This window comes from Microtus pennsylvanicus, chromosome 8 (assembly GCF_037038515.1).
Source record: "Microtus pennsylvanicus isolate mMicPen1 chromosome 8, mMicPen1.hap1, whole genome shotgun sequence".
Classification (NCBI taxonomy): domain Eukaryota; kingdom Metazoa; phylum Chordata; class Mammalia; order Rodentia; family Cricetidae; genus Microtus; species Microtus pennsylvanicus.
In genome coordinates, this window is record NC_134586.1 from 97,392,541 (window position 1) to 97,416,828 (window position 24,288).

Below are 24,288 nucleotides of genomic sequence, written 5' to 3' on the forward strand. Positions count from 1 at the left end.
TTTATGAATTACACCTTCATAATTTTTTGCTACTGAGTTTGTTCATTTGGCTACTGAATTTAGTATTGCTTAGTATATTAAGGAAATTGGTCAGTCGTTGCATATTACTGATATTTTGTGCAAGAAGTTTATTTTTTTGGACTTTTGAGACAGGGTTTCTCTGTAACTTTGGAGCTTGTCTTGGAACTAGCTCTTGTAGACCAGGCTGGTCTCGAACTCAAAGAGATCCACCTGCCTCTGCCTCCTGAGTGCTGGGATTAAAGGCACCACCACCACAAGAAGTTTTTAATAGTATTTTATTTTTCTAATCATTGCCATATCTACATGTTATTTTTAGTAACTTTAGAACTTATATACAAATAGTAAAATATTGGCTATAGATAGTATCATTTTGGCTATTTAGCTTCCAAGCAACCTAAAAATTGAGTGTATTGTTTACCAGACACTTGGCATAGCTTGTCTCTGATTCTTCCATTCTCTTGATAGTTGTTTCCTTTTAAAGACACACACACCTATGGTTCGTGGAAGCTAGATGACATGCCCACAATAGATAGCTGTTTGTGCACAGCTGCGTCCAGAATTAAGAGTTACTTTTTTTAGCACTGGTGAAAGTTTACTAAGGAATGGGTGGGAAGGGAGATGGCTTAGTGTGAGTGTGCCTGCTAACAACACGAACTCTACCCTCAGGACCTGCATGGTAGAAGACTGCCTCTACATGTGTACCGTGGCTCGTGTGTGTCCACACACAGGCCCACACTAAATAAGTGTAGTGAAAATGTGTTTAGTCTATAGGAGCAGTGGAGGAGGTACAAAACAAGAACTAAAAATTGAGTTTTCTAGAGATTTGAAGCGGCTTATGGAGTCCTTCCCTATGACGGGGCAGGTATTTCTGTGGCTTTACGTATTTCTTGTGTTTCACAAATGACACTGGTGTATAAAGAAAATGTTAATATAAGCTGTGCACTGGGCGGTAGAGGCTGGCAGAGGAAGGAAGAAAGAAAATGTTAATATCCATCCCTGTTTACACAGAATCAATTAAGTATTTTTTTTATTAATTCACAGTTTTGATCTTGTTTATTAGGAATTGTGTCTAACAATTCTGAAAATGTATCATTGCACTAAATTGGTCTTTCATTGAACCTTCAGACTATTGAGTTAAGTCTTTTATATTTTTTTACTCGTAGATGAATGCTTAGGTTTAGTGACTTACAGTCAAGGTCATACAGTAATGGTGGAGGTTGGATTTGAGCCAAGCTTTTCAGACTTTCTAGTCCAGTGCTATTTCTCCTCTCATACTGTGTTACCTAACATATAAACAATCAAGTCTTGGGTAGCGGGAATGGTCAGTGCAGGCAATGGCCAGCCTTGCCTTTGAGAAGCCACTGTTTCTGGTGATGATAGCAAAGAAGAAGATTCTCATTTTAATAGCAGTGGAAGACAAAAGAATTTAAACCAGACTACAGTAGATTTGGATGTGACTGTTAAGGTTGAAAGCATGAAATGAATATTGAAGGATTGCAGCACAAGTAGTGGTTTATGAGAAAGGAAACTTGTTTAAAATTTGCCTGCTGAGCTTTGTTTCCTTGTTGACACAATGAATAAACACCCATTCTAAAGTAATGAGAAAGCTGCAAAGTAGTTGTAACTGACTCCCTAGCTGAAGGTTTTATAAAGCACAGTGCTAAGACTAGAAAACTTAAAAAACAAATTTGGGCTTTATTTTTACCATATAACAGATCTGTTTTTTATAAAAAGTGTGTGTGTTCATGTAGTTGTTTCCTTTTAAAGACACACACACCTATGGTTCGTAGAAGCTAGATGACATGCCCACAATAGATAGCTGTTTGTGCACAGCTGCGTCCAGAATTAAGAGTTACTTTTTTTAGCACTGGTGAAAGTTTACTAAGGAATGGGTACTTACTAAGTATGGATGCTTGTATTTAAGGTATGGTGCTGCAAGTTTGGAGATCAAAGGACAATCTTGGGCATAAGCCCTCACCTTCCACTTTTTTTGTTTGTTTGTTTTTTGAAACAGGTTTTCTCAGTGTAGCCTCACTCTATAGACCACACTGACCTCGAATTCACAGAGATCTGCTTCCCTCTGCCTCCTGAGTCCTGGGATTAAAGGTGTGAGCTACCACCACTCAGCACCCCCTCCCCCCTTTTTTTAATTGATCCTCATATTGGCATAGCTAGTGCTTTACCCACCGAGCCCGTCTCCCCAGTCCTCACAGCAGATTCTTGGTGCAGAAAACCCAGATTGCAGCTCGTGAGACTTTCTTAGGAAGAACGTCAGAGACACTGTCATAGCTCAGGAGAACTTTGACCCTAAACCTAGGACATTTGTAATAGGGTGCTTTTCTTCCCAAAGTTCCATCGTAACCAAAGTGGAAAGAACATTAGTGATACTGAGTGATGTAGGAGGGCACACTGGATAGCAGGGGAAATGAGCAAGGTTATGAAATGATGTATTGTATCTCTCTCTGACCATCAGAAAGTATATAAGCAAAACTAAAATTACCTTGTATGCTCAAAAAGTTAAAAATATTCGTTGCTGTGGAGACAGTCCCAGTCTGGGTTTCTTCCTGGCAGTTGAGAGATTTATGCAGACCCACAGGGAAGTAACATTTCATATTTTCAACACCATAGCTGACAAAATTTGTTCCTATGGTTGAGAAGAACAACATATCTTTCTTCACCTTGGGTATTAGTGGGCACATTGAAAGGTCTCTGTGAATATCAAAGTCTGGCTCCCACCCCCAGCTTTTATTTCAGAATGACAATGCTTTAAAGTATTAAACCATATAAGGAACTGGGACATATATATTTTAATATCCACACTTAGTATCTATGTCCCTGGTAGTAATTATGTATTACTGTTTTTTGAGGTGAGTTTTATTGAGGAGGAAAAAAACCCATGGGTTCTTTTAAATAAACCCAGAAACAGCATTTTGATAATTTTACACAGTAGCAAGACCTCTTCCATAGGACGCCAGCCTGGTTGCTAGAAGCAGTGAAATACAAATCCATTGTTCAGGTTCACAGTTGATAGCTGTGTAACTGTGAGTGTGTAACTGCTCAGGTCCAGCTTTTACTTTTATGAAGTAGAGATAATAGACAGATTATCTTAAGAGCAGGTAGATAAAATTAATGGCATATAACAGAGTCTTTAATAGTCAATTTCTGAGATAAGCAGGACACCCAATTTAAACCTTAACTGCCCACATGTGTTTCCTTATTAATCAGTTTCCAGGAAAGAGAAATACATAATCTTTACCCTTATTCCCCAAGAATTAGTTAATGAGTTTTCTTCCATCTTTCCTTTCTTTCTTGTTTTGACTGTACAGAATATGAAGGGTTATTTTTAAAGATTGCATATTTTTAACCAGGATACACAGATGCACTTAATATAACGGTACTTTTTGCAAAAATGGATTTCATAGTACTTGGAAATGCTCTCTAAAAATTAGACAACAGGTGCCTGAAGCTCCAGACAGCCCTCAGGATGGAGGCAGGGAGTGTTTGGTGACTCCCGAGAGCTGTGCTGCAGATGAAATGACTACTTGACGACAGCAGACTGCCCCTGTGTGCACACAGTGCTAGACAAAACATCCTCCTTTCCAGTCCTTTCTAATGGGTCTCAGTGCTACAAGGAAAACCAGTCGGGTAGAACTCTCAAGCAGTCAGAGGACCCCTTCATAATTTCTTTATGTATCTATGTGTACACATGTATCATGAAATACATGTGAAGGTCAGAGGACAACTTGAGGGAGTTAGTGCTTTCTTTCCATCATGTAGGCCCCACAGATAGAACTTTACCTGTGAGTTGTCCTGCCAGCCCCCAGCGCCCCTTTAAAGACCATTTTAAAATTAGTTTCTTTAGCTGGGTGGTGGTAGTGCACGTCTTTAATCCCAGCACTCAGGAGGCAGAGGCAGGCAGATCTGTGAGTTCGAGGCCAGTCTGGTTCACAGAGTGAGTTCCAGGACAGTCAGGACTGTTACATAGAGAAACTCTGTCTCAGAAAAAAAAAAAAAAAAGAAAGAAAAATAGTTTCTTTTGTTCTACCAAGGTTTTATAACTAAACCAATTAGTCTGTTTATCTTTGCAGGAGAAGTAATGTTACATGTACCCAATAAGTTGTTATTAGCTGCTGTGGGTCTGGAGAGATGACTTTGTGGTTAAAGCACTTACTTGCTACTTTTATGGAAGACTGGAGTTTCCCAGCACCCATGTTGAACTGCTCACAACCACCTGTAACTCTAGCTTCTAGGGATCCAGCGCTCTCTTCTGGCCTTCCAGGGCACTCACCACCGTGTACTCATGCCCACACACAGACACAAACACACAGAGTAATGGATTAAACCTTTTCTCCCCTGAGGAAAATTACAGAATGCTTCACAGATTTGTGTATCATCCTTGTGCGGGCTATGCATCCTCTCTGCATCCTCTAATTTTAGTGTATATATATGCTGCCGAAGAGAGAGACCAGTTGCTATAAATCTTGGGAAAAAATTAGTAGTTATAACTTGGGTAGAGATTTATTCATCTTGTCTCTTCTAGATCTTAAAGAGTGAAATGAAAATTAGGCCTCTATTTTATGTCTTTAAACTGACTGCATTCTCTCTGTAGGCATTTTAAATTATACCTGACATCAAGTACTGAGCGCTTTTCACAAAACTTCAGAGTCGTGGTGGTGGATGGAAAAGAAGAAAGCCAGTACAGCGTGAAATGGCAGGACTTCTTCAGCGGGCACGTGGTCGGTGAGTGCGTGCTGGCCCTCTGCAGAGCTCCTGGGCTGTTGTGTTCTCCGCTCATCACGCTTGGCAGTGATGGGATGCCTGACAGGCAAAAGAGGAAGGATTTACATCGCTGCATGGTTTACAAGGTTCTGGTTCACGATGCTTTGTACTGAGGGGAGACAGACCATCATGGTAGCAGAAGCGTGTGGTGGAAGAGGTGGCTCATGTCATGATTCTGGGAAGCATGGAGAAAGGAGGGCAGAGGGACGCCACATGTCCTTCAAAGGCCTTTCCCCATGACTGACTCCTTCCAAGTAGATTCCAGCTCCCAATTGGTCCATTCAGTTATGAGTTAGTCATCAGTGGATCAATCCCTTGATGAAGTATGACTCTAATAGTCTAATCACTTTCAAGAATCTAACTGAAAACTCAGCTTTGAATGCACAAGTCTTTAAGGGGCATTTTTTAGATTTAAACCATCATAGGCCTTGGCTTTAGCTTACTTACAGAGTCTCTTTTTGTGGGGGGTGGATAGGTAAGGAAAGACGTGGGTTTTTTTTTGTTTTTAAAGATTTTTATTTATTATGTATACAGTATTCTTCCTGTATGTATGCCTGTAGGCTAGAAGAGGGAGCCAGATCTTATTACAAATAATTGTGAGCTGCTGTGTGGTTGCTGGGAATTGAACTCAGGACCTCTGGAAGAGCAACCAATGCTCTTAACCACTGAGCTCCCCAAAAGGGTGTGTTTTTTTTTTTTTAGCTCTATAAGTTAGGAGAGTACAGGTATCATTTAGCGTGTTGTTTAGGGAGCGTCTCTCCTTCCCTCATAACATAGCCCAAGCTGGTCTCTTTGTTGTGTCTCATGCACTGTCGTCCCATCCCTCACCTGGCTTGGTTTGCTTTTTACTTTTTTCTTTCTTTTTTTTTAAAATATATATTTATTTATTAATTTATTATGTATACAATATTCTGTCTGTGTGTATGCCTGCAGGCCAGAAGAGGGTACCAGACCTCGTTACAGATGGTTGTGAGCCACCATGTGGTTGCTGGGAATTGAACTCAGGACCTTTGGAAGAGCAGGCAATGCTCTTAACCGCTGAGCCATCTCTCTAGCCCCTTTTTACTTTTTTCTGCAATAAGAAGAAGGAAATGGGTGACTGGAGAGATGACTCGGGGGGGTTAAGAGCACTGACTGCTCTGCCAGAGGTCCCGGGTTCTATTCCAGGCACCCATATGGAGGCTCACAGCATCCAGTTCCTGGGGATATAATACTCTCTTCTGGCCTCTGAGGGTACTGCATACACAGACAAAATGTTTATACGCATAAATAAGGAAAAAAAAGGTGAAAATGGCACAGAAAGCTCCAAATTACTGTTGGGATCTATATATTCTAATTTGTGCTTCCTGTTTTCCTTAGTTGTTGTTTATTTTTGAGGCAGAGTTTCTTGGTGCAGTCCTGACTGCCCCAAAATTTGCTCTGTTGGCCAGGCTGGCCTTGAATTTAGAGATCCACCTGCCTCTGCCTCCTGAGTGCTGGGATTATAGGCATGTGACACTACCACCTGGCTCTGATATAAATATTTTTGATAATAAAAGTACCTTCTTTTTTTCCCTCAAGGCGAGCCTGACTCTAGAGTTCTAGCCCACATAGGAGATGATGATGTTACAATAAGAATCAACACAGATGGGGCAGAGTATAACATAGAGGTAAGTCTACGTGTAAAAGGGTTGACTTGGGGACAGGGGTTTGAGAGCTCTCTTATAGCCCATGCTGGCCTTTAATTGGCAAGGTAGCTGAGGTCGGCCTTGAACTCAATGCAGCTGAGGTTGGCCTTGAACCCCTGGTTCTTCTCCCTCTACTTCCACCTTCCTTCCTTTGAAGTTGTCTTTCTTTCAGTAGCTTGTCTCTCTGAGTTTTAAAGAGCTTCTTTGTAGTTGTTTTTTTTACTCTTTGGGGGCCCACATACCCAACTCCCATATGAGTACAAGGAGACTTACTCTTCCTTATGAATTCCCGGCCTTAGCTTGGCTTGTTTCCAGCCAGTTTTTCTAACTTAAATTATCCCATTTCTCTTTAACTATGTTTTGCCTCTGGGCTTTTTATTTTTTTAACCTTACTTTGTTTTATTTATTTTTCTTTCCTTCCTACTCTGTGGCTGGCCTCTGCCATCCTCCTCTCCTTTTCTCCTTGCTCTCCTCCCTAGATTTCTCCTTTCAGTTTTCTCTGCCTGCCAGCCCCGCCTATCTTTCCTCTGCCTAACTATTGGCTGTTCATTTCTTTATCAGACCAATCAGGTGCCTTAAGCAAGGTGAAAGAGGTGCAGCATATTTTTACATAATTAAGCTCATATTCTTACATTGTTAAGCGAATGCAGCATAAACAAAAGTAACACATCTTTGCTTGATTAAACAAATATTCCATAGCATTTCTTGGCTGTTTTAAGATGTTAAAGCTAATTAAATACGGTGAGTCCCATCTCTAATCCCTCTTGGGAGGCTCAGGCAGGAGAATTGCCATGAGTTTTCTGTTTAGCACTCAGGAAGGCAGAGGCAGGGGGATCACTGTAAGCTCAAGACTAGGCTAGGTTACATAGTGAGCTCTGAGACAGTCTAAGCTACATAGGGAGACCCAGGGCGCTTTAAGAAACCTAGATAAATAATCGTAGATGCCATAGTTATGCCACCATGCCTTGGTGGTGATTTGTGTAATAAGAGCCCAGGGCCTCTCCATCCTTGCTGGGTGCTGTACCAGTATATGCATACCTGGACCATATGTTCTGAGAATATTTTTCTAGTTCTTTTTCTGTATACATATGTATACTAAGTGTGACTATCCAGACTGTTATTCCTGCAAGAAGTTTTTTTAGTGAAGGTGGACCATTGTTTAGCCAGTCTTCTGCTGATGACCATTAATTGTGCTTTAATTTCTTGAAATAGAATGTTCTAGAATGAACAGCTTTTGGGTACATATATTTACTTGGGATGGTCTGGGTGACCAGTCTATAAGGTTTTCATTGTTGTGTTTCATTTGTTTCTGAGACCGAGTCTTCTGAGTGTAGAAGGCCATTTCCCGTGTGTTAGTTAGGGCTTCGGCATTTTCAGCAGCATGCACAGGGGTCATTTCTCTCCAGCCTCGCCAGGCTGTTTCTGATGATAGCCGTCCTAAGGGGCATGAAGTAGTGTCCTCATTTTCTTATACATGCATAACTTTGTTTAGAATCCTTTTTACATTCTTCATAGCTGAGACCAGTATATTTACAGAAAGGTTAGTTTTGTGAACATGTTTGCAGCCCTTTGACTTGTGCACCCTTCCGAGCACATGGGTTGTATTCCCTGGCAGACCCGTGTTATAGATGCAGAGTCTTTATTTATTTATTTATTTATTTATTTAAGATTTCTGTCTCTTCCCCGCCGCTGCCTCCCATTCCCCTCCCCCAATCAAGTCTTCCTCCCTCGTCAGCCCAAAGAGCAATCAGGGTTCCCTGCCCTGTGGGAAGTCCAAGGACCACCCACCTCCATCCAGGTCTAGTAAGGTGAGCATCCAAACTGCCTAGGCTCCCACAAAGCCAGTATGTGCAGTAGGATCAAAAACCCATTGCCATTGTTCTTGAGTTCTCAGTAGTCCTCATTGTCTGCTTTTATCGCAGGCCTTTTCAGACCCAGGCCAGCTGGCCTTGGTGAGTTCCCGATAGAACATCCCCGTTGTCTCATTGTGTGGGTGCACCCCTTGCGGTCCTGAGTTTCTTGCTCGTGCTCTCTCTCCTTCTGCTCCTGATTTGGACCTTGAGATTTCTGTCCGGTGCTCCAATGTGGGTCTCTGTCTCTGTCTCCTTTCATCGCCTGATGATTAATATTCAGGAGGATGCCTATATGTTTTTCTTTGGGTTCTGCTTCTTATTTAGCTTCTCTAGGATCACTAATTATAGGCTCAATGTCCTTTATTTATGGCTAGAAATCAGATATGAGTGAGTACATCCCATGTTCCTCTTTTTGGGTCTGGCTTACCTCACTCAGGATAGTGTTTTCTATTTCCATCCATTTGCATGCAAAATTCAAGAAGTCCTTGTTTTTTACTGCTGAGGAGTACTCTAATATGTATATATTCCGTACTTTCTTCATCCATTCTTCCATTGAAGGGCATCTAGGTTGTTTCCAGGTTCTGGCTATTACAAACAATGCTGCTATGAACATAGTTGAGCATATACTTTTGTTGTATGATAGGGCATCTCTTGGGTATATTCCCAAGAGTGGTATTGCTGGGTCCAGGGGTAGGTTGATCCCGAATTTCCTGAGAAACCGCCACACTGCTTTCCAAAGTGGTTGCACAAGTTTGCATTCCCACCAGCAATGGATGAGTATACCCCTTTCTCCACAACCTCTCCAGCAAAGGCTATCATTGGTGTTTTTTATTTTAGCCATTCTGACAGGTGTAAGATGGTATCTTAAAGTTGTCTTGATTTGCATTTCCCTGATCGCTAAGGAAGTTGAGCATGACCTTAAGTGTCTTTTGGCCATTTGAAGTTCTTCTGTTGAGAATTCTCTGTTCAACTCAATGCCCCATTTTATAGTTGGGTTGATTAGCCTTTTACGGTCTAGTTTCTTGCGTTCTTTATATATTTTGGAGATCAGACCTTTGTCAGTTGCGGGATTGGTGAAGATCTTCTCCCAGTCAGTGGGTTGCCTTTTTGTCTTAGTGACAGTGTCCTTTGCTTTACAGAAGCTTCTCAGTCTCAGGAGGTCCCATTTATTCAATGATGCCCTTAGTGTCTGTGCTGCTGGGGTTATACATAGGAAGTGGTCTCCTGTGCCCACGTGTTGTAGAGTACTTCCCACTTTCTCTTCTATCAGGTTCAGTGTGTTCGGACTGATATTGAAGTCTTTAATCCATTTGGACTTGAGTTTTGTGCATGGTGATAGATATGGATCTATTTTCATTCTTCTACAGATTGACATCCAGTTTTGCCAGCACAATTTGTTGAAGATGCTCTCTTTTTTCCATTGTATACTTTTAGCTCCTTTATCGAAAATCAGGTGTTCATAGGTTTGTGGGTTAAAGTCAGGGTCTTCTATTCGATTCCATTGGTCGACTTCTCTGTTTTTATGCCAATACCAAGCTGTTTTCAATACTGTAGTTCTGTAATAGAGTTTGAAGTTAGGGATGGTAATGCCTCCAGACAATCCTTTATTGTATAAGATTGTTTTGGCTATCCTGGGTTTTTTGTTTTTCCATATAAAGTTGGTTATTGTCTTTTCCAGATCTGTGAAGAATTTTGATGGGGATTGCATTGAATCTATAGATTGCTTTTGGTAGAATTGCCATTTTTACTATGTTGATCCTCCCAATCCAAGAGCAAAGGAGGTCCTTCCATTTTCTGGTGTCTTCTTCAATTTCTTTCTTCAAAGACTTATAGTTCTTGTCAAATAGATCTTTCACTTCCTTGGTCAGAGTTACCCCAAGATATTTTATGCTATTTGTGGCTATCGTGAAAGGTGATGCTTCTCTGATTTCCCTCTCTGTTTCCTTATCCTTAGTGTATAGGAAGGCAACTGATTTTTTGGAGTTGATCTTGTATCCTGCCACATTACTAAAGGTGTTTATCAGCTGTAGGAGTTCTTTGGTAGAGTTTTTGGGGTCGCTTATGTATACTATCATATCATCTGCAAATAACGAAAGCTTAAGTTCTTCCTTTCCAATTCGAATCTCCTTGATTCTCTTATGTTGTCTTATTGCTGTTGCTAGAACTTCAAGCACAATATTGAAGAGGTATGGAGAGAGTGGACATCCTTGTCGTGTTCCTGATTTTAGTGGGATGGCTTTGAGTTTTTCTCCGTTTAATTTAATGTTAGCTGTCGGCTTGCTGTAAATAGCTTTTATTATATTTAGGTATGACCCTTGTATTCCTAATCTCTCCAAGACCTTTATCATAAAGGGGTGTTGAATTTTTGTCGAATTCTTTTTCAGCATCTAATGAAATGATAATATGGTTTTTTTCTTTCAGTTTATTTATATGGTGGTTTACATTGATAGATTTGCATATGTCGAACCAGCCCTGCATCTCTGAGATGACGCCTACTTGATCATAATGGATAATTTTTCTAAAGTGTTCTTGGATTCGGTTTGCCAGTATTTTATTGAGAATTTTTGCGTCGATATTCATAAGTGAGATAGGCCTGTAATTCCCTTTCTTGGTTGGGTCTTTGTGTGGTTTTGGTATCAGGGTAACTGTAGCTTCATAAAAGGAATTTGGCAATGACTCTTCTGTTTCTATATTGTGAAATACATTAAGGAGTATAGGTATTAGCTCTTCTTGGAAGTTCTGGTAGAATTTCGCATTGAAACCATCTGGTCCTGGATTTTTTTTTGGAGGGGAGATTTTTGATAACAGTTTCTAGTTCACCTGGTCTTGGTTTAGCTTTGGTATATGGTACTTATCTAAAAAAATGTCCATTTTTTTTGCATTTTCCAGTTTTGTGGCATACAGGCTTTTGTAGTAAGATCTAATGATTCTCTGAATTTCCTCTGTGTCTGTGGTTATGTCCCCCTTTTCATTTTTGATCTTATTTATTTGTGTGTTCTCTCTCTGTTGTTTAATTAGTTTGGATAGGGGTTTGTCGATCTTGTTGATTTTCTCCAAGAACCAACTTTTTGTTTCATTGATTCTTTGGACTGTTTTCTGTGTTTCTATTTTGTTGATTTTCGCCCTCAGTTTGATTATTTCCAGTCTTCTATTCCTCCTGGGTGCGTCTACTTCTTTTTTTTTCTAAAGCTTTCAGGTGTGCTGTTAAGTCCCCAATGTATACTTTGTCCGTTTTCTTTAAGTGGGTACTTAGTGCTATGAACTTTCTCTTAGCACTGCGTTCATAGTGTCCCATAGGTTTGAGTATGTTGTCTCTTTATTTTCGTTAAATTCAAGGAAGACTTTAATTTCTTTCTTAATTTCTTCCTTGACCCAGGTATGGTTCAGTAGTTGACTGTTCAGTTTCCATGAGTTTGTTGGCTTTCTGGGGGTAGCATTGTTGTTGCCTTCTAACTTTAATCCGTGGTGATCTGATAAGACACAGGTGGACACTGATATTTTTTTGTATCTGTGGAGGTTTCCTTTGCTTCTGAGTATGTGGTCTATTTTCAAGAAGGTTCCATGAGCTGCAGAGAAGAAGGTATATTCTTTCCTATTTGGGTGGAGTGTTCTATAGATGTCTGTTATGTCCATTTGCTTCATTACCTCCAATAATTCTCTTAATTCTCTATTAGGTTTCTGTCTGATTGACCTGTCCATTGGAGAGAGAGGTGTGTTGAAGTCTCCTACTACTATTGTGTGTGGTTTGATGTCTGCCTTGAGTTCTAGTAATATTTCTTTTATATAAGTGGGTGCTTTTATATTAGAGGCGTAGATATTCAGGATTGAGACATCATCTTGATGAATTGTTCTTGTTATGAGTATATAGTGTCCATCTCGATCTCTTCTGATTGATTTTAGTTTGAAGTCAGTTTTGTTTGAAATTAGTATGGCCACACCTGCTTTTTTCTTAGGACCATTTGCTTGAAACACCTTTTCCCAACCCTTTACTCTGAGTAGATGCCTGTCTTTGTGGTTGAGATGTGTTTCTTGCAAACAGCAGAATGTTGGATCCTGTTTTCGTATCCGATCTCTTAGCCTGTACCTTTTTATTAAGTGAATTGGAACCATTAATATTAAGTGATATTAATGACCAGTGGTTGTTTACTCCAGTTATTGTTTTTGGTAGTAGAGTTTGTGTGTCTCCCTTCTTTGAGTTGCGCTGGTGAAGGGTCGCTAGATGCCTGAGTTATTGTAGGCAGTGTTGGCAATGTTGGATTCCTTGGGTTGCGATTTTCCTTCTAATTACTTTCTGTAGGGCTGGATTTGTGGCTACGTATTGTTTAAATTTGTTCTTATTTTGGAATGTCTTGTTTTCTCCATTGATAGTGAACAATAGCTTGGCTGGGTATAGTAGTTTGGGTTTGCATCCATGGTCTCTTAGTTTCTGAAGTACCTCTATCCAGGACCTTCTGGCTTTCATGGTTTCCATAGAGAAGTCAGGTGTAAGTCTGATCGGTTTACCTTTATAAGTTACTTGGCCTTTTTCCTTTGCAGCTCTTAATATTCTTTTTTTAATCTGTATATTTTGTGTTTTGATTATTATATGGCGAGGGGATGTTTTTCTTTGATCCAGTCTGTTTGGTGTTCTGTATGCTTCTTGAATATTCAGAGGAATATCTTTATGTTGGGAAAGTTTTCTTTCATAATTTTGTTAAAAATATTTTCTAGGCCTTTGAGCTGTGACTCTTCTCCTTCTTCTATTCCTATTATTCTTAGGTTTGGTCTTTTTATTGTGTCCCATATTTCCTGAATGTTTGTGAATTTGTTGGCTTTGCTGTTTTCTTTGGTCAGTGCGTTTATTTTCTCTATGATGTCCTCAGAATCTGAGATTCTTTCTTTTATCTCTTGTATTCTATTGATTATGCTTGTTTCTGTAGACTCTGCTCGATGACCTAGATTTTCCTTATCCAGCTGGTCCTCAGTTTGTGTTTTCAATTCTTGATCTGTTTCCATTACCTGTTTGATCATTTTTTCTTGGTTTCCCAGGGTATCATGTACGTATTTACTCATTTCTTCAAACTTTTTGTTATACTTCCCATCCATTTCTATAAGGGCGTTTTTTACATGTTGTTTAAGGGACTCTATTGCTTTCATTAAGTCATTTTTTTTCACTTTTTCCCTGTTAGGTTGTTCAAGTCCTTCTGTTGTAAGATCATTGGGTTCTGGTGTTTTCATGTTGTTTTTCAGATTATTGGGTGAATTCTTGCCTTGGCGCCTGCCCATCTCCTCCTATCGATGCTATCTAATGGGTCTTTTAAAATCGGATCAGGTTTCCCTGCTGGCCAGGGGCTCCTCTTACAAAATGCCCTCGCTCTGTTTCCTGGCTTCTGCCGGGGGCCAAGATCCCTCTCACCCCTCAGAAGGGTCTTCAGGAACAGGACCAGGCTCCCCGTTTGCCAGGGACCTCGCCAACAAAAGGCCTACCTCTTTGATTTAATTGTAGTGGGGCGATCTGCTCTCGGTGTTGCGCGCAGGTCCCCACCGCCCGCATCCTGTGTCTGCCGCCGTGCCGGTCCCTGCCGGTCCCCGATGCAGAGTTTTGTAGCATCACTTAGATCCTGTGCAGGGGTGAAACTGCAGAGCAGTGCACAGGCTGCTCTTCCTGGAACTGATAGAAAGAAGGGTTAAGCATATTGCTAAGAGTTTTCAATCATCTCTTATAAAAAGGCTTTTGCTGTGTGTAAAACCTGTCATAGCAAAAAGATGTTGAATGCCTGGGTGCTAAAGGAGCGGAGTGCACCATGTGCGTAGGATCGTCCCCTGACATCACTGCACCGTGACTCTCTCTAACAATGCTGGAGTTGAGTAGGAGTTACAGAAATAGTTAAAATGGAATTGTTTATGGAAAAGGAGATTTTTCCTTCTTTACAAGCTTGTGCAGAAACATGCACAAAACAGTAAATAATTGATAAAGCAAGTAATTCTCTAAGAAACAATATTGCTCAAGAACAAAGTAAGTTGTGAGAATTTTATTTAATGTTTAAAAGTTCTTGGTTGTTTTCTATTTCCTCATATATGGTTTCCTTTTTAGCCACTTTGGAGGTTCGTTAATGATACTAAAGACAAAAGAATGTTAGTTTATAAGTCTGAAGACATCAAGGATGTTTCACGTCTGCAGTCTCCAAAAGTGTGTGGCTATGTAAAAGCGGATAGTGAAGAGTTGCTTCCGAAAGGACTCATAGACACAGAACCATCTGAAGGTAAGACTTCATGTTTCAGATAGGACATAAGCATATCACAGTGGTTTCCAACTGTTATATTTTGATTATTAAATAACTCTATTGTGTGGCTTGAAAATACAGTCTTGTTACAGAAACTTTTAATTCTTTTTCTGTTACGTAATAGTTGAAAACACTAGAAAAATAGTGAATAATAATTTTTGTAAAAGAGATCGAGGAGGGGCTGGAGAGATGGCTCAGTGGTTAAGAGCTTTGCCTGCTCTTCCAAAGGTCCTGAGTTCAATTCCCAGCAACCACATGGTGGCTCACAACCATCTGTAAAGAGGTCTCGCGCCCTCTTCTGGCCTTCAGGCATACAGACAGAATATTGTATACATAATAAATAAATAAATAAATATTTAAAAAAACACAAACGAAAATCCTTAAAAAAAGAGATCGAGGAAAGAGAGGTAAAGTGATCTAGGGGAGTTCTTGTAGACTGTCTGAAATGTCTAAATACTATTTTTGGAAAGTAGTCTTTAGCGCTTGTAAGAGATTAAGTGGGTGGGAAGGAACTTTGGCGTTTGAAAGACACAGAGGCTGTCAATCACGAACATATCTATTTAGGGTCATTTAAAACAAAACAAAAAAAACTGTCTTGGAGGGCGTGTTCTTCTGTCTTCGTTTTATTTATTGATTGGTTGGTTATTTTCTTTTTTTTTTAAGTTTATTATTTATTATGTACACAGTGTTCAGCCTCCATGTATGCCTGCAGGCCAGAAGAGGGCACCAGATCTCATTACAGATGGTTGTGAGCCACCATGTGGTTGTCGGGAATCGAACTCAGGACCTCCAGAAGAGCAGTCAGTGCTTTTAACCTCTGAGCCATCTCTCCAGCCCTGGTTATTTTCGAAATAGGGTTTCTCTGTGTATCTCTGGCTGTCTTAGAACTCCTTTTGCAGACCAGGCTGGCCTTGGACTCACAGAGATCCATCTGCCTCTGCCTGTGAGTGCTGGGATTAAAGGCATGCATCATCAGCTGATAAATACATTGTTTTCTTTTGTTTTAAACTTTTTTTTTTTTTTTTTTTTTTTTTTTTTTTTTTTTTTTTTTTTTTTTTTTGGTTTTTCGAGACAGGGTTTCTCTGCGGTTTTGGAGCCTGTCCTGGAACTAGCTCTTGTAGACCAGGCTGGTCTCGAACTCACAGAGATAAAATAATAACTACCATTTATTGAGGATATATTTTTTATTATGTATACAGTGCATGGATACATAATATACATATATACTATATGTATATAGTATGTATATACACACATATGTACATACTGTATACATGTGTATATATGTGTATATACTGTATGCATATATATGTATGTATGTAGTATGTATATACCTACAGGTCAGTAGAGGGTACCAGATCTCATTATAGATGGTTGTGAGATACCATGTGGTTGCTGGGAATTGAATTCAGGACCTCTGGAAGAGCAGCCAGTTTGTGCTTAACCTCTGAGCCATCTCTCCAGCCTCCTTTTGTTTTAAATTTTATGTGTATTGGTGTTTTATATGCATGGATGTCAGGTCTCGAGCTTGTGTCAGGTTAACAAACGATGTACATGAGTGTATCTATGAATATGCTTGTCTATATACATATGTTGACAGGTATTCAGATGGATATGTGTATACATCTACATACTCCATAGATCCTTGTTTGTGCGTAAACATTAACTAGACCTGCTTGTATCAGGGAGCTGAGAAGACTGCAGTCCTGCAGATGATCATAGAGATATCTCCAAACATCCAGGATTGCTTAATTTTTATTTTAAGCAAGGTTTGCTGTACAGCTCACAATGGCCATCTTGCCTCAGCTTCCTTAACTACTGGAATTACAGACTTGGGCCATCACACCTGGCTTAGTATTACTTAAATTTTAATGTACGGTTACCTTGACCTCTTTATCTTTTGATTAATTCACGGCATTCTAGAAGAAAATGACCCCTAGCTTCATTGCCTTGTAATGATTATTTTATTGTATTAAAGTTTATGAACATTTTTTCTTTTTGTGGTGGTGGGTTTTGAACTAGGGTCTTACATAATCTCAAGCCCTCTTGGTTTTGAATTTAGCAATTTTAAACCTTATGTTACTTTTTTACTTTTCTGTCCTTTCCCAAATTTATTATGATTATTGTTGTTATTCAATGTACCGTTAAGGACAGATATGATGGTGCATGGCTATTATCCCTGTACTTGGGAGGTAGAGGCAGGAGGATCAGGAGTTGAAAGTCATCCTTGGCTACATAGTGTGCTCAACACAGCCAATGGTGTGTGAGACCCTGTTTTCATCCTTTCCCCGGAAAAAAAGATACTCTTCATGATACTAAACTTAAATAATGTTTGTTTTAGAAACATTAGAACTAAGTGTTATTATAAAAACCTTCCTTGTTTTGGTGAATTTTAATTTAATAGTGCATACAAATTCATATTAGAGTTTGTTCGTCGAGTGAAGAGACGAGCTGAGCCTAATCCCTTGAAGAATACTTGTAAATTACTGGTGGTAGCAGATCATCGATTTTATAAATACATGGGCCGCGGAGAAGAGAGCACCACCACCAATTACTTAGTAAGTATTTGATGATTCAGCAGGTCATTCATGTGTTGTTTAATTCTGTTAGGAGAGGCTACAGTAATTTACAGCTTAAAGAAACTGGCCTGCTCTAGGGCCTACTCCAGACACTGCGTTATTTCCTTTCTACTATTTTGAGGGCCTTTTACTAGAATCTTATATTTCTGTGTAGAATCTATAGTTTCAAAATTAGGAGAATTTTGCTTCAAAGTACTATTTTCTGTACATTAGATTTTTCTGCAGATTAAATTAGAGGAATGTTTATAATGTACTCCCTTTATATAAGTGAGCTTTTTACAAACATTGCTATCAGATGCATAGATTTATACTTCAGAGTGAAAATAGATATGTGTATGCACTTGTGTGTAACTTCTGCTTGTATCTATATTCCACAGAGGTTTTAAGAGATGTCTTAGGCTAGAATGTGGGATAAGTGAGACACTCGCAGCCATCGTTAAGCCTAGGGCAGAGATAGGCAGGAAAGAGTAAAGAGTTGTTAACTCTCAATTCATTTTTTGCCTTTTTCAGTCCAGAGGATCAAACCCAGGGACTGTGCCTGCTAAGTAAGAGCCCTTGCACTGAGTTAAAAGTTCCATCCTGACATGGAACTTTCAGCATCAGCTACTAACTTTTTAAAGTCAAGAAAATGATTTTCCTCCATTATTTTTTTCTCAGCATGACTCCATTCATCTTTGATAACTTGGCACTGATCAAAATGTTGCCATTGAGGGAAGAGAAGAGAATGCAGCTATTCATGAACCAGCATCCTGCTGCAGCAAAGACTGCTTTCTCATTGCTGCCATTCCCATTCTCCCCACTCATTCCAGCTCTCCCTCAGCCTTCTTGCCTTCTGTCGTACGGATGAGTTCCTTAGGAGAACAGTGGGAGTCATTGTAGTTCTTGCTCTTAAGCAGGAGTCTTTCTTGAAAAATTCTCATCTGGGGTTTGTATCAAAGACTCCTTGTATTTTACTTCTTTGTATTGTGTACATAAATGTGACCATACTGTGAGGTCCACCTTTTTTTTTTTTTTTTTTTTTTTTTTTGGTTTTTCGAGGCAGGGTTTCTCTGTATATCCTGTACATCCCTGGCTGTCCTGGAACTCACTCGGTAGACCAGACTGGCCTTGAACTCCCAGAGATCCACCTGCCTCTGCCTTCCTGGTACTGGGAATAAAAGTGTGCACCACCACTGCCTGGTGTGAGGTCAGGTTTTTCAAAGTGCATGTCTCATCGCTGCAGTTTCTTCATAGCAGGAACAAACCTGATAACCCGTTTTTTGAACAAATAAATACTTCTCTTTGAGAAAAGATAAGTGGCTCCCTTTGTTGTTGTTCTGATGTGATTATGCTCTGCCTCTTCCATGGGCATATAAGCAAGTGTGTGTGTATGCACATGCACGCCCATTCACAAAGAAAACATGCATGTGCATACATGTATCCCCCAACACAAAAAGATGGACAAAAATTAAAAGGGAGTTACCTGTTCTAGGGTCACAATTAGGCACTCCTGACACAGCGTAAAGACTGCTGCTTAGGGTTTTTGATAAATTGGAGTTGACTTTTCCTTCTCATAGTTGACTTGGATAGCAGTATTTAAAAGCTTGAGGTTAGATAGACAGTAATGTTCTTGTAGCGATGTTTTAAGTTTGGCTCTAGGGGTAGCTTCTTAGATAGACCCATTAGTGATAAAGATTAGTTTCTTGATGCAAATTTTCATAGTCCATCTTATGCTTTCCTCCATTAGATGTTTATTCCAGTAGGTTTATTACATTGAAGTGAGTGGTAGAGTCTGTATGATTTTATTTTTATATTCACAGATAGAGCTAATTGACCGAGTGGATGACATATACCGGAACACTTCGTGGGATAATGCAGGATTTAAAGGTTATGGAATACAGATAGAACAGGTATTCATCAATAGTAGGTCTTGTACAGTAAATATTTTTATTTTTTTCAAAACCCTAAATCTACCTTAACATTAATCATAAATACTCTCATTTTTGATTTTTTTTTTCGAGACAGGGTTTCTCTTTTTAATTTTGGAGCCTGTCCTGGAACTCACTGTTGATCAGTCTGACCTCAGACTCACAGAGATTCCCCTGCCTCTGCCTCCCAAGTGCTGAGATTAAAGACATACATCACCACCACCTGGCTATGATTTTTTTTTTAATGATAAATTGTGTTGTGTTTTTGGTATGCAATCGTAGATGATAAAGTTTCTGTCTTGAGGGTTATTATAGGAATGAAACCTCTTAATGCTATTATATTCTTCTTACCTGGTAGTTATAGCTCTTTCATTTCCTGTAGTGTTTTCTTTTTCCTCAGATATGCATCAGCCTTTAGTTAGAATTCTAGCACATAAATCAGTAATGGCAGAGTATTCTAACTTTGTGTCCACTGAGTCTCTGAGCAGAGTAAAAGAGGAGAATCTGATGGCATATAGAAAGTATTAAGGAAAAAAAAAATCCTACAATTTTAAATCTGTACAGTCAGGAAATTTACTCAAGAACACAATGCAAGGAGGTGTTTGTCCACAGCAGTAAATCTCTCCTTTAGTCCCTAGCTTTATGATACAGCATGGCTGTCAGCATTCATGTCATTGTGATCATTCTCCGTGAAAATCAACCTTGGTGGTTTGGAAATTGAGTATTGCTTTGGAAAAAATACGTATTTTGATATAATTATGAATAATATTTCCAGATTGTATTAAACCATATAGTTTTACATAATTGTAAAACTGAGAGATTAAAAAAAGGCAAACAGCCAGGCAGTGGTGGCACACATTAAAATCACAGCACTTGGAAGTAGAGGCAAGTGGATCTCTGTGAGTTGAAAGCCAGCCTGGTCTACAGAGCGAGTTCCAGGACGACCAGGGCTGTAACACAGAGAAACTCTGTCTCGAAAAATCAAAAAACGAAAAGCAAACTACAAAAGAAAAAAAATCATTTATCTTGACATGGTGTTACATGTCTATAATTCTAGTTCTTGGCATGCAGAGGCAATTTGGTCTACTCATTGGGTTCTAGATCAGTCAGGGTTTATCTTCCTAGAGATGCTGTGCATGTGTATTATACATGTACAAATAAGTCTATAATTAGCACACTGTCAATATGCTATATATTCTTGGCCCTTTGGCATTTTATTTTATGTTATATTGGATAGAATTTCCTATTGATAATGTAAAGTAGACGACTTACTGATTTTAAAGTCACTATACTAGGGCTGGGGAGATATCTCCGAGGGTAAGGGCACTGGCTGCTCTTACAGAGGTCCTGAGTTCAATTCCCAGCAACCACATGGTGACTCAGAACCATTTTTCTTTTCTCACAACCATTTATAATGAGATCAGGTGCCCTCTTCTGGTGTTCAGGCATATGTGCAGCCATAACACTGTATACATTTAAAAATCTTTAAACAATTAAAAAAAAATCAAATCACTATACTATGTTTAGCTATAAAAATTATATATATATATATATATATATATATATATATATATATATATATACACACACACACAGACACATACGTATACACATACACAAAGCAAAAACATATGCTGGACAGTGGTGGCACACGCCTTTAATCCCAGCACTCGGGAGGCAGAGGCAGATGGGTCTTTGTGAGTTTGAGGCCAGCCTTGGTTACAGAGTGAGTTCTAGGACAGTCAGAGCTGTTTCACAGAGAAACTCTGTCTCAAACAAACAAACAAACAAAAAACCCAACCTTATAAAAAGAAGCTATAGAAAACATGCAGGTTTTTAGGGGATCAGTAAATAGTTCCTTTATGCTGTAGGAACTTGAAAACAGTTGAAGAACATAGCAGTATAGGGAACAGAAATGCCAGCGTCTTTGTTCCATTCCAGGTGAACTGAGGCGTGATTTAGGCGTGTAGTCCTGTCAGGTTTCCAGTTACTTCTCACCAGAACTGACCTTGACCTTCCCCAGAAAGCTAGGACCTTGGTGCTGGTGCACTTCAAATGGAGGCCAGAGACTGAGCTGTGAGCTCAGCATGGCCTCTGTCCTTGTCCCAAAGTCCCTGATCAGAAACCTTCCTTCCTTTCTTCTTAGTGTCTTCTTTAATAGGAATTTGTCTTAAACGTGCAAAGAGAAGCTCCAGGTTTCAGTAGTCTCCTGTACTTATGGTGCAGAAGTAATGTTCATCCCAATCCTGATTTTAAAATTATTGATTACAATTGCAGTAAATATCTTAGGCTCATGTAAACCCAAGTTCTCACTTTTTCAAATACATGTGGAGAATGTGAAAATTTAGTACGTTTAGAACTTTATAAATAATTCATTGACATGAATTTTCTTTTTTTATTTTTTTTGGTTTTTCGAGACAGGGTTTCTCTGTGGCTTTGGAGCCTGTCCTGGAACTAGCTCTGTAGACCAGGCTGGTCTCGAACTCACAGAGATCCGCCTGCCTCTGCCTCCCGAGTGCTGGGATTAAAGGCGTGCGCCATCATCGCCCGACTCTGACATGTATTTTCTATACCAGATGCTTTTCAGTTTGTTTTGGGCTTTGAATTTTTTGTTTTTGTTTGTTTTTCAAGACAAGGTTTCTCTATAGCTTTGAAGCCTTTCCTGGAACTAGCTCTTGTAGACCAGGCTGGTCTTGAACTCAGAGATCTGCCTGCCTCTGCCTCCCCAGTGCTGGGATTAAAGGCGTGAGCCACCACCACTGCCCGGCTCATAAAACTTTTTTTTATAGTAGATAGTTAAGTTGTTTGTGTGTGTGCATGTGTACTTGAGTGTATATGTGAGAGTGTGTGTGTGCACGTGTGTGCATATATACTTGAGTGTATATGTGAGTGTGTATGTGTGTGTGTGCATGTGTACTTGAGTGTATATGTGAGTATGTATGTGTGTGTGCATGTGCACTTATACATTGAGTGTATATGTGAGTGTGTGTGTGCACGTGTGTGTGCATGTATACTTGAGTGTATATGTGAGTGTGTGCACGTGTGTGTGCATGTGTACTTGAGTGTATATGTGAGTGTGTATGTGTGTGTGCACGTGTGTGTGCATGTGTACTTGAGTGTATATGTGAGTGTGTGTGTGCACGTGTGAGTGCATGTGTTTGTATTTTTGGTTTTTGTTTTGTTTTGTTTGAGACAGACTTTGGCTATGTAACTCAGATTGTCCTTGAACTGCTAGTGACTGTTCTGTCTCAGCCTACCAAGTGCCAGCGTCACATAGATGTTGATTTTTTTCTGTTGTTGTTGTTATTTAATTAAAGACTTTAAAAAAAAAGATTTAAAGTTAGGAATGGTTGTGAACTTGCATTTGGGTGTTGGTGCTAGGTATCAAACCTGGGTCCTGAGAAGAATGATTGCTTTTAGCTGCTGAGGTCTCTCCAGTGCTCGCTCAGATACTGGGTTTCTTGGTCCTGTGTTTTGTTTTTGAGGCAGGGTCTCTCGAGGCATCTCTGACTGTCCTGGAACACACTCATATATACTGGGGAAGCCTTAAACTCAGAGATCTGCTGGGCTTGCCTTTGGAGTCCAGGGGCTAAAAGTGTGCTTCACTGTACCTAGCCAGGCACTCCTTTTTTGAAGTGATGAAATACTGCAGTAAAAGTCTTAGGATGCTTTGGAATTGTTCTAAGTATGTTCTCTCTTAAGTATAGATTCGAATTCTCAAGTCTCCACAAGATGTAAAACCCGGTGAAAGACACTTCAATATGGCAAAAAGTTACCCAAACGAAGAAAAAGATGCCTGGGATGTGAAGATGTTGCTAGAGGTAGGGTTTGCCCTGCAGTTTTTCATTTCTAATGGGTGGATGTTTCTGTACTAGTGAAGGAGCATGGTAGAAACCTCAGTGTCTTTGAGCATCTAACGTGGCACAATGGATCTTCTCTGGAAAATAACATGAATTGTCAATGTGTAGACATCTTTGTGCTGTCCCTCAGGTCCCTGAAACCTAACCACAGTCTTTTAAGACAGAACTTACCAAAGAAGCTGTGAACATGTATTGGCTGGCACAAGTATAACCTGAAAAATTTAAGAGTGTCTTACCTTAACAGCTACACGACTCCAGTGTCTGACGTGCATATTACTGCTTTATTGTAAACTGGCTTTCTATACTGGTGTATGGTAATTTCTGTGGCTGCCCTAACAAATACTACAAATCTAGCAGCTTGGAACATTTGGGTGGGCTGTTCTTTTAATCTTGTGGTTTCAAGCCGGGCGGTGGTGGCGCACTCCTTTAATCCCAGCACTCGGGAGGCAGAGGCAGGCGGATCTCTGTGAGTTCGAGACCAGCCTGGTCTACAAGAGCTAGTTCCAGGACAGGCTCCAAAACCACAGAGAAACTCTGTCTCGAAAAACCACAATAAATAAAAAAATAAATAAAAAAATAAAAAAAAAATAAATAAATAAATAAAATCTTGTAGTTTCAATATGTTGGTTTAGATATGGGGTTTCTATGGATTTCTTACTTATGCATGCATAAGACCAAAATTAAGTTTTAAACTTGAATGGAATTAAATGCTTTTTATCATTTCCTCCCCAGATTGAGACCCATTATGTGCTCTGTCTGTATGATACTGGCTTATGTAATTTGATCTGCTAGCCTCCGTCAGGGAGATTGAGATATAGGATCTTTTTGTTTTTCTGAGACAATGCTTTTCTATATAGCCTTGGCTGTCCTGGAACTTGTTCTGTAGACTAGATTGGCCTCAAACTCCGAGATCCACGTGCTCCTGCCTCTGGAGTTCTGGGATTAAAGGTAGTCTGTATTGTTACTTTTGAGAAAAGTCTCAGCAAATGTGACTGAGGTCCAGCTGCTTTTAGCAGAGTACTACAACTGGGAGGATTAAGCCACTGGCATTTATTTTCTCATAGATAACAGCTAGAGGTGTTGGCACGATTGGTTTCTGCTCAGGCCTCTCTTGAGCATGCTGCAGTCTCCCTCTGTGTATGTCTGTGTCCTTATCTCCTCATGAACACACATGGTCCAGGCAGTGCCGTTGTCATATGGTACATTTCTAGTATTCATGTGGCCCTGGATTTGGATCCCAGCACTGCAAAGCAGCACATGAACCAACTTCCCCCCAAGTCATTTTCCTAAGGAAGCAGTTCATCTGTAATCGGGGTCTGTGAGTTATGCTCACTGGACCTCACTTGCTTCTGTAAAGGT

The 24,288-nt window shown here is 39.8% G+C and overlaps 1 protein-coding gene across 3 annotated transcripts in view; it reads left to right on the forward strand.

The window, feature by feature from the left end:
* Adam17 (ADAM metallopeptidase domain 17) overlaps window positions 1-24,288 on the forward strand; it is a 53,857-nt gene that overhangs the window by 15,168 nt on the left and 14,401 nt on the right. The window contains exons 3-8 of one of the 3 annotated variants that reach the window (XM_075984076.1): window positions 4,631-4,761; window positions 6,361-6,449; window positions 14,394-14,562; window positions 17,008-17,141; window positions 18,962-19,051; window positions 22,777-22,890. In XM_075984076.1, the coding sequence (XP_075840191.1) occupies window positions 4,631-4,761; window positions 6,361-6,449; window positions 14,394-14,562; window positions 17,008-17,141; window positions 18,962-19,051; window positions 22,777-22,890 (727 nt within the window). Of the gene's footprint in view, window positions 1-4,630; window positions 4,762-6,360; window positions 6,450-14,393; window positions 14,563-16,987; window positions 17,142-18,961; window positions 19,052-22,771; window positions 22,891-24,288 lie in introns of those variants that run through there. The other 2 variants (XM_075984077.1, XM_075984078.1) reach the window with 2 other exon arrangements.